At 44.9% G+C, this 18,162-nt stretch overlaps 1 protein-coding gene and 1 long non-coding RNA gene across 8 annotated transcripts in view; one reads left to right on the top strand and one right to left on the bottom strand.

Annotated features, from left to right (window-relative positions):
* The window catches only part of ABRAXAS1 (abraxas 1, BRCA1 A complex subunit), a 41,912-nt gene that overhangs the window by 10,967 nt on the left and 12,783 nt on the right, over nucleotides 1–18,162 (bottom strand). For 2 of the 7 annotated variants that reach the window (XR_008307625.1, XM_053251542.1), the window contains exons 1-5: nucleotides 9,514–9,532; nucleotides 7,195–7,285; nucleotides 3,435–3,471; nucleotides 2,788–2,854; nucleotides 1,155–1,348 (exon numbers count right to left, since the gene is read on the bottom strand). Coding sequence is in view for 6 of the 7 variants with exons in the window: in XM_053251542.1 (XP_053107517.1) it covers nucleotides 1,155–1,348; nucleotides 2,788–2,854; nucleotides 3,435–3,471; nucleotides 7,195–7,285; nucleotides 9,514–9,519 (395 nt within the window). In the remaining variant the exon portion in view is untranslated. Of the gene's footprint in view, nucleotides 1–1,154; nucleotides 1,349–2,787; nucleotides 2,855–3,434; nucleotides 3,472–7,194; nucleotides 7,286–9,513; nucleotides 9,834–9,917; nucleotides 10,149–10,202; nucleotides 10,453–11,142; nucleotides 11,316–18,162 lie in introns of those variants that run through there. The other 5 variants (XM_053251545.1, XM_053251544.1, XM_053251547.1 and 2 more) reach the window with 5 other exon arrangements.
* On the top strand, nucleotides 10,579–15,281 carry LOC128325779 (uncharacterized). The gene is made up of 2 exons (XR_008307626.1): nucleotides 10,579–12,883; nucleotides 14,054–15,281. It is a non-coding gene; the product is annotated as an uncharacterized LOC128325779 (long non-coding RNA).

Genomic DNA, 18,162 nt, shown 5'->3' on the forward strand with positions numbered 1-18,162 from the left:
AATTGTACTTCTGTTTTTTCATTTGAAAGGGTGTGTGTGCTTGCTAATTTGGATCAGGACTGTGGCTTGAGGTATGGGGTTTTACCATTTCTTCTGTTATTGTGATAGACAATAGTTGCTCAGCCTGAAGCTATTTGCCTTGGGCGGGAAGCTTTCTTGAGGCAAACAGCAGCTGGAGGAGAAGCTTTTCATCAGGACTGCAGCACAGTGCAGAAAGGGTTACGCTTCTGCTCCCATTGCACTGCAGTCCTAGTCTGGATCCTTCAATAGCTGCTTTTTTAAACAAACAAATAAAAGGAAGTTGGAAGCACAATGGTGTTTTTAGCAACAGTGTCATTTTACCTCCAAATGTAAGTAAGTAGGATTGATTCTCACATTACATAAAGTTTTTGTACTCATATGAGACCCAGCAATGATATTTGCACATACATGCAACAGAAAAACCATTAACTTTTGAGTTATGGTGACTTCTGTGATCTCAGACCTATGCTTTAAAGCATTAAGGATGGGACACTGTTACAACTGAGATCTGAGAGCTACCAGCTTACATGATGTGCATGTTATTTATGTAAATCCCAAGGCCAGGGGAATTTCAAACGTGACCTAATGTAACATGTAAACCAACCTTAGATTTCACTTGAAAAGCTACTAATGCAAAAGATAAAGGCTACAATTCTGAGCACCCAAAGAGTTCTGCAAGATGGTCAATACAACTAATTATTTTATAGATGGTAACCCAAGATGACATTTTTCCATAAAAAGATTTCACCCAAATTTCAAAGGATGAATAATAAGTTTAAGGATAACACATGAAAATTTTTGTTACTAGAAATTTTTGTTACCATGAAAGTTACTAGAAAAAGAAGAGACAAGCTGTGAGATCACAAAAGTGGTGGCCAAATTTTTTTATATTGCTATGAGGTTAAGGTCTCAATTTTAGGATTGTTTTACTGATTTTAAAGTAATTTATCCTGGATGCTTGTATACTGTTTTATTGTGTGTAACTATCAGCCACTATTTGTGTATATTAGTTATATTTGTTGTTCTGGATTTTATCTTTTGGCTGGCCAATGGCTGTAATAAAAAATTGACTGACTAGAAAAAGAAGAGCACGTGTAATACTTTTCCCTCCCCAAAATGAGATGCATACTTACCCTTCTTGTGGTTTATGCAAGGCATATTCAAGTTTGTAAGTAGATGAACTTGAAGAGGTAACACTGGAAGTTAATAACAGAAACACAAGGCCCTGATTTGACAAGTGTAACTGTAAATGCCTATGAAGAAGTTGCTCTCTGAAAGTCATCATTTGGTCAGTATTACGCCTCAGCTTATACCAGCCTACCACATTCTGGAAAAGAAGAGTCAATCTGAGCATCAGATACAGCTTCCTAAACCACATGATTTGCAAAATACAGAAAAGTTAAGAAAAGCATCATGAATATTTAGCATCCCAATCTTATGAACTGCTGCAAAGGAATAGCAAACTAGATAGCCAGGATTAAGGATAAAATGGGTGTTCTTACAACAGCAGTGGTACCTGACTCAGGCTAGCAAATAAGTTCTAAAAAAAATAGCTAGCTCTCAAAAATGTTTGCTGACCTGACAATCCACACATACTTGCGTTATCTATTCATGGTCAAAAACAGGGCAAGAGGGGGCGGGGTGGGTGAGCAAAGTGTAAAACTTTGCAAATTCCAGTTTGGGGACAGCCATCAATGTTGCTGTGCCAGTGCATTAGTTCACAAGAGTGGAAAAGATCCATACAGATGTCTTTAAATAGATCATTTGGCGTTCTCTCTCTGTATTTGTAGTTCTCTCTCTGTATAAATAGCCCCCATGCCATAATCCCAAACTGGAGACCACACCCCATGGCTGCTATCTAGCAAAGGAAAACAACAACAATGAAAACCCCAATTACACAGGGCCAAACAACATGTTTAAAGTCACATCTAGTTTGGCTGAAAGTATTCTTCATTTTTTTGACTGAAATCCTTGAAAGGCAAATATGCTTACAAATTCAGACTGTTCAAGTAGATGGAGAATTCTATTAACCGTTGAGATTCGTGCAAGAACCTTGTTCTTTTCCACTGGGAGATGAAAAACAAGCACTCTTGGGCACACAGAACTAGCCTCATCCTGGATCTTGGGCCATGTATTTACATGCCTTCTTAAATTTTACTTTTAAAATAATTTTTTGAATGCAAACATTACAATACTCAACTTTTTATACATATCTTTGTTTCTTTCTCAACCAAGGGTTAGAAACTTTGGGCCCCTAGATGGTGTTGGACTACAACTCCCATCATCCCTAGCCACAATGGCTTTGTTGCTGTGGATGATGGGAACTGTAGTCCAACAAAATCTGGGGACCCAGGATCAAGAACCCATGTACAAAGTAAATAATTTAACTTAAGTTCTTAAGAATCGAGGGAGGGATTGGTGGGAAGGTAAAGTCCTTGGGTCAGGGTACTCTTGCATAGCCCTCATTCATTTTCAGAGGGTTTGTAAAGGAGGAGTTCCTAGTGTAATGTGCTCAAAATCAGAACAGCTGTCTCAGATTGAAAAAATAACATAGCTGCAGTTCTGTGCACACTCACCTGGGAGTAAGTGCCACTGAACTCAGTGGAACTTCCTGCCAAGTAAAAATGACTAGGATCAGGCTACACATCTCCAGCATTAACCTGTGAGGAATTACACAAGTCTTTTAAATAAAATTACAACAATTAAGTATCCATGTATTTCCATAAATCCATTTCAGAACAGAAGCTAGATCTCTATGCAAAATACCTTCTTGCATCCTGACAATATTTTCTTCAGTGCTGGCTCATTTAATTCTCCAACTGAATTGTAAAAACTGGAAAAGAAAACATGGATTTGAGGGTAATAGCAGTATTGAATCTACAACAGTGCATTCTGTTGATGGATTGGTTTACATTGTTTACTTCACATATCTGAATAACCACTTTTGGCATTTTCTAGGATATTTGTTGAGACTCGTACAGCAAACCAACACAGAAAATAATAGATTCTAAAATAGTAAGAACATAGAACATAAGAACAGCCTTGCTGGATCAGGCCCAAGGCCCATCTAGTCCAGCATTCTGTTTCATACAGTGGCCCACCAGATGCTTCTGGGGAGCCCACAGGCAAGAGGTATGTGCATGCCCTCTCTCCTGCTGTTGCTCCCCTGCAGCTGGTATTGAGAGGCATTGTGCCTCTCAACACCAGTTGAGAGGTTATTCATATGAATAATCATGAAGCACACAGAAAACAAATCTTTAGTATGTGTGCATGAGAGCCACATGACAAGAGCTAGTCTCTTTGGGTTGTAAAGAACCAATATGTCATCCATAATCAGTTACATTTATACATTATCACACAAAGGTATCCAAGCCAAAATAATTATTGCTTTTATAATAATGTATAATACTTACCTGAAGGGTTGGTAGCATGGAATGTGTTTTTGTATATCTGAAATGGAACCAATATTTTACTTTTCCCCTGAATGCTTCGTATAGGCACATATATCAATATATCTGGACCCAAATAGTTTTATATGACCTTAAGTTATAATTAATCATTCCACCTTTTACTATATCCTTCTGCTTTTTACGAATATTATTTAATTATTTCAGGTCAGGATGTGATTGCATGACAATCACATTCAATTTTAATATTTAAAGCAGGACTGCACAACTTCGCCCCTCCTGCAGACACTGGACTACGACTCCCTATTGGCTACTGTGGATGGGGATGATGGAAGTCGCAGTCCAACAACAGCTGGAGGGCGGAAGTTGTGCATCCCTGACTTAAAGAGCAGCTGAAAACTCACATTATTAAAGAGCTTTGAAAAGAACACAAACACAGCTGGGTCCCATGTCCACCCAGAATGTCACAAAATAAAACTCCAGAGAAGTGTTCTCGTTTGTTTGTGTTCTCTCCCCCCACCTCTCTCTCATACTAGGGTTGTGCACAAAATGCAAATGAATCAATTCGAGTTCTAATCGATTCGAGTTCAAAACCATTGAATAGAGTGGTGATTCATTCGAATCGATTTGAACTTGGCCAAATTTGAAATGAATTCAGTAGAATTCGACCACATTTCATGTGACTTTGGGCGGATTCAAATCGATTTAAACAGATCTCCACTCTATTCAATGGTTTTGAACTCGAATCTATTCAAATTCTAGTCAAATTGGAATAGCTTCATTCAAATTCTGTGTACACACCCACACCCCTCCCCCCCTCTCTCTCACACACACACACACTTCTCCTCCTCCTCCTCCTCCTCCTCCTCTGGGACTGATAGCATATCAGAAGGTATGTATATATTTTCTTCTGTTAGCAGAGCTACATGCAGAACAAAGCAGGCACTAAACAAAGCAGCCACTTGTATTTCCTCCGTTCTGATGCCCTGAAGACGCAAGAAACTAAGAGAACTTTGGAAGTTGAAAGAAAAAACAAGGAGTAGCCAAAGCACAAGACAAGGGGTGTAAAATAGATCCACTGGCTGGGTACCACGGCATGGATCCTATTTAATGGTTGCAGAGCAACACAAAAGCACTGCAGCAGCACCATCACATGAACATATAATGGTGCAATCCAGGGATGTGCACGGAACCGTCACCTGCTGGTCAGAAGGCGGGGGGCGGGATAACTTTAAGGGTGGGGGAAGGTGCTTTTACGTGTTTTCCCTGCCGGTGCTGTTTATTCAAACGGTCTGGCGGGGCAGCAGCATACCTCCCCTGCCGCCCCATTGCTTCCTCAGAACAGAAGTGAACCGATGTTCCCGGTGCGCATGTCGTACGTATGGCACGGGAACTGGGAACTTATGGTCCAAGGAAGCAATGGGGCGGCAGGGAGGTACACTGCCACTCCATTGGACTGTTTGAATACACAGCACCAGCAGGGGAAACGCGGTGGGAGGGGTAGGAATATAGGAAGCTGCCATATACTGAGTTAGACCATTGGTCTATCTAGACCAGTATTGTCTTCACAGACTGGCAGCGGCTTCTCTAAGGTTGCAGGCAGGAATCTCTCTCAGCCCTATCTTGGAGATGCCAGGGAGGGAACTTGAAACCTTCTGCTCTTTCCAGAATGGCTCCATCCCCTGAGGGGAATATCTGACAGTGCTCACACTTCTAGTCTCCCATTCATATGCAACCAGGGCAGATCCTGCTTAGCAAGTCATGCCACAAGACCGGCTCTACTCTCTACTAGAGGTAGGGGTAAGAGCACCCTCCCTCACCCTTATATAAGAACAGCCCTGCTGGATCAGGCCCAAGAAGGCCCATCTAGTCCAGCCTCCGGTTTCACACAGTGGCCCACCAGATGCCTCTGGGGAGCCCAAAGGCAAGAGGGATGTGCATGCCTTCTCTCCTGCTGTTGCTCCCCCTGCAGCTGATATTGAGAGGCATCATGCCTCTGAGGCTGAAGATGGCCCACAGCTATCAGACTAGTAGCCATTGATAGACCTGTCCTCCATTAATCTGTCTAAGCCCCTTTTAAAGCCATCAAAGCTGGTGGCCATCACCACATCCCATGGCAAGGAATTCCATAGATTAATTATGCACTGTGTGAAAAAGTACTTCCGCTTGTCAGTCCTAAGTTTCCCAACCTTCAGTTTCATGGGGTGACCTCTGGTTCTAGTGTTGTAAGAGAGGGAGAAAAAATTCTGTCTACGGTACCCACTCCACTCCATGCATAATTTTATACACCTCCCCTTAGTCGCCTCTTTTCCAAGGTAAAGAGCCCCAGATGCTGTAGCCTAGCCTCACAAGGAAGGTGCTCCAAGGCCCCTGATCATTTTGGTTGCCCTCTTCTGTACCTTTTCCAGTTCTACAATATCCTGCTTAAGATACGGTGACCAAATCTGTATGCAGTACTCCAGATGCGGCTGCACCATAAATTTGTATAAGGGCATTATAATATTAGCAGCTTTATTTTCATTCCCCTTCCTAATGATTCCTAGCACGGAATTAGTTTTTTCACAGCTGCCACGCACTGAGACGACACTTTCAGTGAGCTGTCCACTACGACCCCAAGATCTCTCTCCTGGTCAGTCACACGGTCAGTCAGACTGACAGCTCAGATCCCATCAGCGTATATGTGAAGTTGGTGTTTTTTGCCCCAATGTGCATCACATTACACTTGCTTACATTGAACCACATTTGCCATTTTGTTGCCCAGTCCCCCAGTTTGGAGAGATCTTTTTGGAGTTCCTCACAATCCGTTGTGGATTTCACTACCCGAAATAGTTTAGGGTCATTTGCAAATTTGGCAACTTCGCTGGTCACCCCAATTTCTAGATCATTTATGAACAAGTTAAAGAGCACTGGTCCCATTACTGATCCCTGGGGGATCCCACTTCCTACCTCCCTCCATTGTGAAAACTGTTCATTTATTCCTACTCTCTGTTTCCTGTCCTTCAACCAGTTACCGATCCACACATGAACCTGTCCCCTTAATATTCCATGACTGCTCAGTTTACTCAAGAGCCTTTGGTGGGGAACTTTATTAAAAGCTTTTTGGAAGTCCAAGTATACCATGCAATCCGGATCACCTTTATCCACCTTTATCCGGATCACCTTTATCCGCTGACACTCTCAAAGAACTCCAAAAGGTTAATGAGGCAAGACTTTCCCTTGCAGAAGCCATGCTGGCTCTCCCTTAAAGTTATCCATCCCCCCACCTTCGAACCAGCTCAAATGCTGGTCCATGGAACTGGTTCGGTGCTCCTAGAATGGAGCACTGAACATTCCATGCACATCCCTACTGCAATCATGCCATAAAGATAGTGGCCAATGTCCAAACTTGCTTCCTGTGGAGGCACCAGGATTTCCCACTGCATGAAAGATAATTTTCCTCTGCAGCTGACTTTAGCTGCTCTTGGGGACAGGCACAAAGAGCTGCAGAGGGAAGGAGAGATGACCAAAAACTGCCCCTCCCTGCTTTGTACAACAGAAAATTATGTTGCATAAGGCTAATCTGGATGTTGGCCAGTATCTGTGCAACATGTTGAAGATTAACTTCACCCCCTCCCCTTAAAAACTGCTGTAAAATAAGAACCCACTATTCCTTGCTAATTGCCTGTGCAGTACACACATAGCCGCTGACACTGGTGAAATATGTATGAAGAACCACTGCAAAATAATATGCTAATAAACATTACAAGAATCCCATCCACAGACTTACCAATCGTATAAATAACTTCAACATCATCCATCTGAGAGTCAGTAATGCTGTTCTTGGCTTCACCTTTCACATCCCCAAGAAGGAAGCCTTCCTTTAAAGGCAGAGAAGAAAGACTTTATAAAATCAGGTCTCAAACTGTTAAGGTTTTTAAAGCTAAGAACCAGCAACTTCAACTGAGCTTGGAAACACATGGTAACCACTGCAAATCTATCAAGGCTGGAGTAATATGCTCCGACCAGCTAACAGTGATTTTGACGTGATATTGATGATCAACAGTGATTTTGACATGATTTTGACTGATCAACATGCCATGGACCAATGGTCTGACTTGGTAGAAGGCAGCTTCCTATGTAACAATGCCAACAAAAAAACTGCTGCAGGAAAATATGCAGTATTATATTGCACTGGGATATACATCCTCTATTTGTGTGGTAGATCAATACATTGGGAAAAGTAGCAGCAGCTGCATCCTGAACTACCTACAGAAAGCACTATGGACATGTTCTTTAGCAGCTGTATTTCCTGGGATTTCAGAAGCCCCATAGGACTATGACAGACATGAAAACCGAATGTGCTCATCTCTATATAATGCAAACTATGTGCACCTTCCCCATCTGCTACCTTTAAAGTCCAGGCAATCACAGCCCTTCCAGAACTTTTAAAGATTTTTTTGGGGGGTGAAAACTATGGGCATTTTTATGAGGCATAAATGCACTTTTAAGCCTTTGAGGAGTTAATCTGTATGACAAGCAAATATTGTTAATGATGGGCAAGACACAGAAGAGAAACCAGACATACATTGTACCTTTGTAAGATTTATATTGTAGGCATTACAGGCTGATTTATGCACTGTGTCAAAATATCCCAAGAATGTTTTTTAAATAAAACAAACAACTGCAACTGTCCCCACACAATGACTATGTTGCAACACTGAAGCCAAGGTCATCAGCAGGAGGGGAGGATGAAGGTTGCACACCTTCCATTATGCTCATGGCTGAGTTTACATATACTCTGTGGCAGGGGACCAAATTGTTTAGGGCATCAGGGTACTTTGAGAATGCAGGGTGTTTTTCACACAGGGCTTTTAGGTCGCATCTCCTCCAGAATGGAGGATGTACGTTCACATATTGGCCTGATTTACCCTGAAGTCCCTGCGAGCTACTGAGGAGCACTTTATACATGATTCAGGATTTCATTGTATGTTAGAGTGTAGCCCGATTTACATCCAGGGTTAAAAAAAAATCCTCTTTTTAAATCAGGTTTTTTGGGCAACTTTGAACTCGCAGTAAAGCCTCACAGTAAAGCCTGCTGTGTGGAAAATTCCCAGATGATTTGGGGATGGGCCAGTCTTGATCAGCTAGGAAGGGCAAAGAGGTTAGATTGTTTGGTAGCATATGGTACTTGGGTGAGCCATTTCATAAAACTGTGTTGATAAGTGCGAAGCAAGGTGTGCAAAAAAGAAAGTAATGTGAAACTACATAGGAACATAGGAAGCTGCCATATACTGAGTCAGACCATACATCCATCTAGCTCAGTATTATCTACCCAGACTGGCAGTTGCTTCTCCAAGGTTGCAGGCAGGAATCTCTCTTGGCGATGCTGCCAGGGAGGGAACTTGGAACCTTCTGCTCTCCCCAGAGCAGCTCCATCCCCTGAGGGGAATATTTTACAGTGCTCACACACCAGGTCTCCCATTCATATGCAACCAGGGTGGACCCTGCTTAGCTAAGGGGACAAGTCATGCTTGCTACCACAAGACCAGAATGATATAGTATGTGTGCTATTTCATTGTATGCATTATGGTTGGGCAGGATAAAAAAAATAGACTAGAGAGAGCTTCAATACATCAGAAGGGTATGACCTTTTATGTTTATAACTGTATGTTTGAATGGAGTTGTTCTGACAGCAGAGTGCTGTTTATTTTATGCAAGCCACCAAAAGCTGGAAACCATTCTTGTTCAAAAGGTGGGGTAGAAATTAAGCAAATCAATAATGTTTGGAGGCGCTCTCTCTCTTCATAGAGGGAAGAGACAGCCCCTAACTTCACCAGCAGAAGCAATGTTCCCTTACATCAGAGAAATCTGAAATATACATCAATAAACATATACACACGGAGGAGAGAACAATACCGATGATTTATGGAAGCAGCACAATCAATCTTTACTCAGCTAGGAAGTGGAAGTTAATTTTAAATAGAACCTCTACAGTTAAACCTCAGAGGGGCACATATTCCCTTCCTTACACACGCTGCGTGTGTGTAAAAAACAAACAAACCACACACACACACAAAAAACCCCCAAACACGAAGTCATTGCCTACAGGCATGGAAGAATGCTCAACCCGAGCTCTTGGCTCTGGGGGAGTCACACTGATCTCAATGTGACTTATTCCAGAATCAAAGAGGAGGCGTGGTGGTGTGTTGTGTGAAGTTTTGTCACGGTACCCAACTGGAGAGCTCTGTGTTAAACTAAGGAGGAGACAGGAGAGGAGACACGCGGAGCCCAGGAGGAAATGAGCAGGCATGCAGCGAGAAAAGAAAGCAGCAGCATGGCGCTGGAGGGTGGCTGTTGCAGCGGCTTCTCCTCTGAACTGACAGCGCCCTCCCCTCCCAACTCCAGCCGTCTTTTCCTGCCATTCGCTCACACGTGCAGACCGCAGCGGCTTCACTTTCTAAAAGCAAGCGGGGAACAGTCGGGAGTGAAGCCCCCCTGCGGGGAGCCTACCGCGCACTCCCGAGCGGGAACCCCTTCTCCTCTCTCAACCTCAGGGCATGCGAAGGCGAGGGAGAGGCACTCTGCGCACGCTCAGGGGTCTCTAGCCAGACGGGTTGGCGACGGGGGCTTAGGCTTAGCCCAGGCGCTGAAAAGCCGGGGTTGAGAGGACTCCCTGGCCTGGAAAGGGAGTCGCCGCCTTCGCTCGCCCAGCCGGGCCGCGTGTGTCCCTGCCTCTTGCTGGCCCTGCTCAAACCACGGGGGACGGGAGGGGCTGGGGAGGGTCGCCTTACGCACAGTGTCCGAGGGGGTGCTGAGATGGTGGAAGGCGAGGGCGCCGAAGACGAAGCTCGGCAGCAGGGCCGTGGTGCTCTCCCCCTCCATGCCCCAGCCGGGCGCCGCCGAGCCCGCTTCCAGCTGCTCGGCCCTTCCGCTCGCCCGCCCGGCTGTTGGGCTGCTCTTCCCGGCGGCGGGAAAGGCGGCAAGCAGAGCGGAAAGCACAATGGCTTCCGCCGCTCCGTCCCGGGCCCCAGAGAGACCCAGGCAGGCAGAGACCCCTAGCGCCCGCAGGGAGCACCGCAGCGCCTCCGGCCTTTCGCAGGCGAAGCGGGGTCAGCCCTGCCGTCTGGCATGCTATGCAGCCACGTTGTGTGGCTATTATCACTACTAGAATGACTAATAATAATAATAATATAAGATAAATGCCAGGGGCATAGCTATAAGGGGTGGGGCAAGCCAGGGGACGACGACAAACGTCCCTGGGCCCATGAAGGGGGCGTGGAGGCCGCTGGCTGTCTCTGAGTCTGCTCTAACTTCTCCCTGACTTCTTGGCAGTCCGCGGATCCTGACAGTTTCCTTGAACATTTTTAAGAAGACTGTTTACTCTCACAATGAAACTTTGTATACATATTTGCTGCAGTCTGGGGTCAAACTGGATATTGCTTTAAGAGCATGTTGCAATCCTGTGATTTGGACTCTCTCGCCACTTTATTTTCTTATACAAAAACCAGGCACAGCAGGCCCTGATGTGGCCTGGGAACAGTGCCGTGGCACCAGGAGGGGGTTAACTGGCCGTGGATGTGCTACCCCAACGTAATTTTCTTGCTGAAGATTGCCTCTCGCAGCTGCTATTTGCCTTGATTGGCAAAACCTATGTAAGATATCTAGCACCCACAACAACACACCCACTGCCAGTTTTTTCCGTCTTTTTTCTAAACTAAAAAGCCCCAGGTCTTGCCTCATAAGGAGGGTGCTCCAGGCCTCTGATCATCTTGGTTGCCCTCTTCTGCACCTTCTCCAGTTCTACGATGTCCTCCTTTTAGATGTGGTGACCAGAATTGTACGCAGTACTCCAGGTGTGGCCACACCATAGTTTTGTATAAGAGCATTATAACGGCCTCACAGAGGGCATTTGCGCATGCGTGGCGGCGGCCAGAATGGCCGCCGCTTGCCTTTATAGAGGCCTGAAAGGGCCAAAAAGACTACATTTACCTGGCCGCAGCGGTGATGAGGGAGGCCGACGAGGGGAGGGGGAACCCTCGCAGACCCCCACCCCGCAGCCTACAGCAAGCCCCCCGAAGGGGCTACAGGTATTTAACATTAATTTTATTTTTTTTAAAAAAAAAGAAAGTCCACGGACAAAATTTGTGGACTGTCCGGCGGTTCGGTTCCGGTCCAGATGGAGCCGGGGCGCGGGGGGGGGGCTTCAGTTTGATCCCGAACCCTCGAAGCTCCAGACTGGACCGTGGACCGCTGGACTGGTTCTGCACATCCCTACTTGACTAACAAGAAGATCTGCTGAGTCAGGTACCCATGATTGAAAGCACATGGCTTCAGCCTATTTAAGATCTGGACCGTTTGGACTCTGTTTGTGGAATTCAACTTGGACTTGGTTTGACCGACTGGATATTGTAATGACTCAGATGGGTTTGGGTTTGGAAATTGCTTACTGCTTGGCTCTGACATTCTCTTGTTGATCTTTTGCCTATTTCATGCTCCGTCTGTTGATATAGCTCTAGATTAACCTGACAGGTTTATGACACTTGCACAGAGCACAAACCCATGACTTCTGCCCATGCAGCAAATAGTCATACATGCAACACTCTGAGAAGTGTCCCCTCTCCTGCTGGCTTTCTATCTTCACAACTGGTTTTGTTGGCTCACAGTATTTGGAGATAGTTTATTAGCAAGTTAGGTCTTAGCTGTATTGGTGCTGTTGAAATCTTCAAACTTCCTTTATCAAGAATATGAAGGAGGGAGTAGTACTTACGAGGGATGTGCATGGAACCGCGGCGGGGTGGTTCGAAGGCAGCGGGGGCAGTGTGTGCATGACGTGCACCCATGCCCTTTCGTGCACCCCGAACCAAAAAACAGCTGCGAAGATTTCTGGGGATGATTGGGTATTAAAGCCAATGTATACTCCAGTTTGCCACCCGTACTGCCCCACTGACGGAAGGCTTACAAAAGGGGACTCCGAATACGATACCCTGGACAGAAGAGTGTAATTGAGCTTTTTTGGATCTGAAAGCAACTTTACTTAATAAGCCGGTGTTGAAAAGTCCGGATTTTGGCAAGGAATTCCTGTTACAGACAGACATGCCCAGAACAGGGATAGGGGCTATACTGATGCAGGAGATCCTGGGCCAAGAACACCCTGTTGTATTTATTAGTCGTAAGCTACAACCAGCGGAAATGCAATATTCAACGGTGGAGCAAGAGGCTCTGGCGGTGAAGTGGGCTGTCACTACCTTGTGATATTATTTGGAAAATAAGCCCTTTATTCTCATTACAGACTATGCCCCCTTGTAATGGATGCATCATATGAAACACCATAACGGCAGGGTTTTAAGGTGGTATCTTTCCCTTCTGCCTTTTAGGTTCAGTGTTCACCATTGCAAGGGATCGCAGCACGTCAATGCCGACTACCTCTCCCGACTGTATGACGATGGGGTTGCGGAGACCAACTTGGAGCCTGTGGGGTGTGTGTGTTGGGATTCCTACCCTCCTCCTTGAGACAGGGTTGTTTACCCAGTCAAACAGTTGTGTGCCGAGAGAAGCAGAAGGCTCCAGTTACCAGGATAACCCCAGTAATTACCTTTCAGAAGTCAAGAAGGGCTCAGAGAGGCGGGCAGCAGCTGCTATCAGCTCCACAGCCGCAGACATGTGTAGAAATGCTAGTAAAGGGGGTGGAATTGGAGAACAAGTTCCCTTTGGAGGCCAGGGATTGGGTGGCCAATCCACTTGCCTGGCCGTGGAAGAAGGAGAAAGCTGGAAGTGGGGAGGAGTGTCCTAAATGTAGGGCTTTATTTAAGGCAGGGGCTGCCGAAGATGAGATGATCAGCAGGGATGGGGTGTGTTGGTCTGGTGGACTCCTGGAGAGGAGCTCAGACCTTTGTTCCCACTTATAGGCAAAGGAGTGGAGTGACTATACTTCCCTCTTCCCCCAACTCTGAGGCAATGCCCGTGCCTATAATTTAGCGCAAGAGGGTGGGAAGGTTAATTAGAGAATTCCTCCTCCCTAAACACGGACAGGGTGTTCCATCCAGAGGATAGATATCTATGCTGATTTATTTAGTCCACATAGCCTATCCTACTCTGATATAACAGCAAAGGATCTGTTTGTGGTTTTGATTAAAGGTACGCTAAAAAAAACCTGCAGTTGTCCTGCCTTGTTATCAACAGTTCAAAGTTATCATTGATTGGCAACATGTGAAATGGCCAGCCATGTACTATAAACTTAAAGGTAAAGTGTGCCAACAAGTCGATTTCAACTCCTGATGCCCAGAGAGCCCTGTAGTTTTCTTTGGTAGAATACAGGAGGGGTTTACCATTGCCTCCTCCCGCGCACTATGAGATGATTCCTTTCAGCATCTTCCTATATCACTGCTGCCTGATATAAAACAAATTATCACTATATAAAGGAGTTTTGCCTCCCCCCTCACAGACTTTACGGCTTGGGTCCAGGGTACTTAAGAGAGCGCCTTCTCGGTTGTGAACCCTGTCGCCTATTAAGATCATCTTACTTGTTTTGTGATCACCCTAACTTGTTTGGTGGCAACTCGGGACCGGGCCTTCTGTGTGGCTGCCCCAGGGCTTTGGAATGCACTCCCTGCTGAAATAAGAGCATCTCCTTTTCTATTTGTTTTTAGGAGGATCCTGAAGACACACCTGTTCTCCCAGGCTTTTAACTGAAACTTAAATTTTAATGTGTTTTTATCTATTGTGATTTTTATCTGTTTAATGAATTTTAAATGTTTTATATTAGTATGTCTTAACTTGTACACTGCCTAGAGATTTCTATATCAGGCGGTATAGAAATTCAAACAAACAAACAAACAAATAATGTCTTCATCAGGCTCAAAGTAGTCAGAATTATTACAACTGGGAATGGCACATCTTTGCTTCTTCTTTTTTTAAAAATCATTTTTATATAATGTTGGTAGTTTTTTTAAAAAAAACTTTTAAGGTTTTTGGATTATGATTGTTGTAGGATGTGTTGTGATGAACAATGAGTTACTTTTGGATAGTTCATGATATTGTATTTCATTTGCAGTCCATCCTTCCTGTAAGGAGTTCAGAACAGCATACTACTACTATTATGAATATTTATATACCACTCTTCAACCAAAGTTCTCAAAGTGGTTAACATAGAATAATAAATAATACATAAATAAGATGTTCCGCTGTCCCCAAAGGGCTCACAGTCTACAAAGAAACATAAGACAGATACCAGCAACAGCCACTGGAGGGATGCTGTGCTGGGGTTGGATATGGCCAGTTGCTCTCCCCCTACTAAATATAAGAGAATCGCCACTTTAAAAGGTGTCTCTTAGCTCAGTTAGCAGGGTCATACATGGAGTTTTCTAATTTTATCCTCACAACAACCCGGTGAGAATAGTAGGGTTGGTAGAAGAAAGATAGTGGCTACCTCAAGGATGAGATTTATAACTAAGTGGTGATCTGAGCCTGGGTTTCAGATTTCATTACAGGTAGAATTACAAGCAACACATTTGACATTTAATTATGCTTACTCTTCATTTCAGATGAATTGTTATTAAGGATGATGATTACACATAAAACTTTTTGGGTGCTCTACAAAGATTTTAAAATGATGCAGGCCCTGCTCACAATTGTAGTCTAATAGGCACAATACAAAATGAAAAAGACATGGGGAGGAAAGAAGACAATAAGCAAATGTAGATACAAAAATGTTCATGTTACTGTGTTGAAAATAGGTGGATAGATTGTTGTCCGCAAAGAAGATTCTTATGTGTATATATGTACACACACACACACACACACACACACACACACACACACACACACGGATTGTTATAGTTTGTACTCTTCAAGAATAAATCTTGTTGGGAAATCGTTTGAGGCTTGGCTCAGATTTTCTGTTTTTTAACCCTTTGCTCTTACCCCGTCCTTTTTTGTGCTCCACAGGTGCCTAACACCTACCTAATTCCTTGCACCGGCTGCCCTCTCCCCAGCAAAATGAAAGTGGGATCACTTGAAAGTGGGATTCCACATGAAAGTGGAATCATAACTGCAGGCCCAGCGTTTGATCACCATGCGTTCAGCTGAACTTCTGAAGAGAATTGATACATACATACATGTAGCCTTTGTATGCTCAGTCCTTTTGCAGAATTCCTGACCACATATGGAGAGCCCAACATAACGTTATGACTGGGTCTGGTCCTCCAAGGTCCAGGGAGGCCTCCAAATGGCTGTGGCCAGGGGCCTCTGGAAGCCGTCCCATGCCTGCCAAAGTTCCACATTTTTTAAAAAAAATGCTTACTGTGGCTGCGGGGGGAGCGGAGCAGTTCTCCCTCCCCCAGTGGTGATGGCGGAGGCGGCAACCAGGAGAGACGCTGGACCCATCTGTTCGGGCCAGTGTCTTTAAGAAACTGCAGGGCGTGTCTGTGCAGAGGAGATCATTTCAAATTGCGATGATCTCCTCTGCGCAGCACAGGCGTGCCTTGCAGTTTCTTAAAGATGCTGACCCAAACAGATGGGTCCAGCATCTCTCCTGGTTGCTACTGCTGCTGGGGGAGGGGGGGAGGGAGCCTCTCCCCCGCTGCTGCAGCCACCTCTTGTCCACGTAAGCATTTTTAAAAGTGGTGCTTTGGTGAGGTGGTCCCCCCAAAGGAGATTTCGGGGGGGTCGTGTGGGGTGGGGGGGCAGTCCAGGCACCCGAATTACTTTGGTGCTCCCCTGCATGTACGTTCAGGCTCTGTTCAGACCATTAACAGAATGCTGGGTGGTCAGAAGCAAGGACTGAGGGTGTGATCCCCCTCCCCTACCTTCCGCATTCTCAGCAGATGTGTGAAAAAGGACTATGGTATGAAATAAACACAGAGGAAAAGACATTTAAAATAGTGTGTGTGTGTGTACACACACACACACACACCGATAAACAGAAGTAGGTTACATAATATATTATTGACTCACTTGGTGAGCCAAACTCTTGCTCACTAAGTGAACAAAAGCTAATGTTACTTTCCCCATGATTAATCTTTAACAAACAACCACACGATTGTGGGAAGGTATTAAACAGGTGTAGTCACTCAAGACATAGGTAAACAAATGTTAAGCTGTGCCAGAGTCCTGTAATTTCAGCATAGGAACAGCAGAGGAATGCAAGGCTTGTCGTAATCAGGACAGCCCTATCGCTAGGCATAATGAGGTGGCTGTTTCAAATGGTAGATCTTGGGCAACTTGTGAATTATTTGGGCTTCTTATTCCAAGGGAAGTTACCATCAAACTTACAGGAGTTGGGTCCTTTCACTTGCATTTGATGGGCATACGTACTCACAGTTCACACACCAATTGAGCTTTGAAAAGACCTTATGCACAATCTTGTATAAGAGCTTGTCTAAACAGAATAACTTCTCTAGGTTTGGAATAACTTTGCTCAGGCCACATTCTTTTGCTTTTGCTAAATCAGAAACAGCCCTTCCACAAGTGGAAGAAGCTTTCTGCATATGGAAAGAAGTAGGGTATCTGGGGAGGGCTGTTGCTAGGTACTTAAAAGATCTGGGGCCCGAGCCCATAGCTTTTATAATTAAACTCAAGCAGAGCCCCTCAGAATAATTACATATGTTTTCTAAAGTCTTTAATAGTATAATACAGCTCCTGTGAAGGTGGAAGCAGCAGAGAGCTAGGTGAGGCTAGGAGCTCTCTGATGCCTCCACTGCTGGCACTTACTTTCTGGAAGAGGTCATGGAGGAGGGAGGTGGCGGACAAGATTCAGGGCTCTGAGCAACTATGGGGAGCATGGCACATGGGCCATCCTCCTAATGACACCCTGGTCCTGCAGCCTTGGTTCAGGAACTACATCCCATTTATAGCATCGTTTCCTTTGGGATGATGTTTCAGTCTAAGACAGTTTTCAAGAGCCAATTGTGTTGCAAGCCCGATGACTTCCTATTTAGGGAAGCCAGAGGCTGTGATGGTATATAATGATCATTTGGCAATGAAGACTTGTTTTCCAACTCTATATTTAATTATTTAGAATGACATGAATAAATACTTGCCTGGTTCAGAGTGTTGCAGAGTGATTACTTGTGTTATAAGGAATTAACAAGAGGCTTAACTGTAGTTGCAGAAACAACATCTTAATTATTTATTATTTATCACTGATATTAATTATTTATTATTGATTAACCCTAGCTAACAAGGTAACAGTCCCTTCTGCAAGAGTAGGAGAGCAAAACCAACGGAATGGATAAAATAACCAATCAACAGAACTGAAGACTGACTCCACCCCAAGGACTTAACATATACATACATTTAGAGGTAGGTATGCTTTGGACAAGAAGAGACAAGGCTTAGTTACACAGTGAGTCCTTTCTCATGTGCAGTGAGAAAGGGCTACCCATTTTGCGGGGAGGAAGTCTGAAAGCTCCCACAGATTATTGTTCTGCCATCCCTGGGTGGGTAGATCACCCGCCCAGATGAGCACCAGCTGCTGCCGGTAGCTCCAAGGATTGGGGTGCCAGGACACACTGCCCCACATTACCCTGGAGCTCTAATAATGCACCGTGTGAGAGTGTGGTGCATTATGGGGATCTCCCCTCCCCTCCCTGACACATGATCCAAAAAACAGACTTAGGAGAGCGCTCACTCTCCTAACTCCGTTTTGATGGGTGGCTCCTTAGGCGTGTTTCCCGCCAAGATCGGGCCCAGAGGTGTAGCTAGGGGAGAGGGGACCCGTGTTCGCTCCTCTCCCTGGTGGCCCCTTAAAGTGAGGGAG

The sequence above is a fragment of the Hemicordylus capensis genome, chromosome 5, assembly GCF_027244095.1.
Source record: "Hemicordylus capensis ecotype Gifberg chromosome 5, rHemCap1.1.pri, whole genome shotgun sequence".
In the NCBI taxonomy this organism is placed as follows: Eukaryota; Metazoa; Chordata; class Lepidosauria; order Squamata; family Cordylidae; genus Hemicordylus; species Hemicordylus capensis.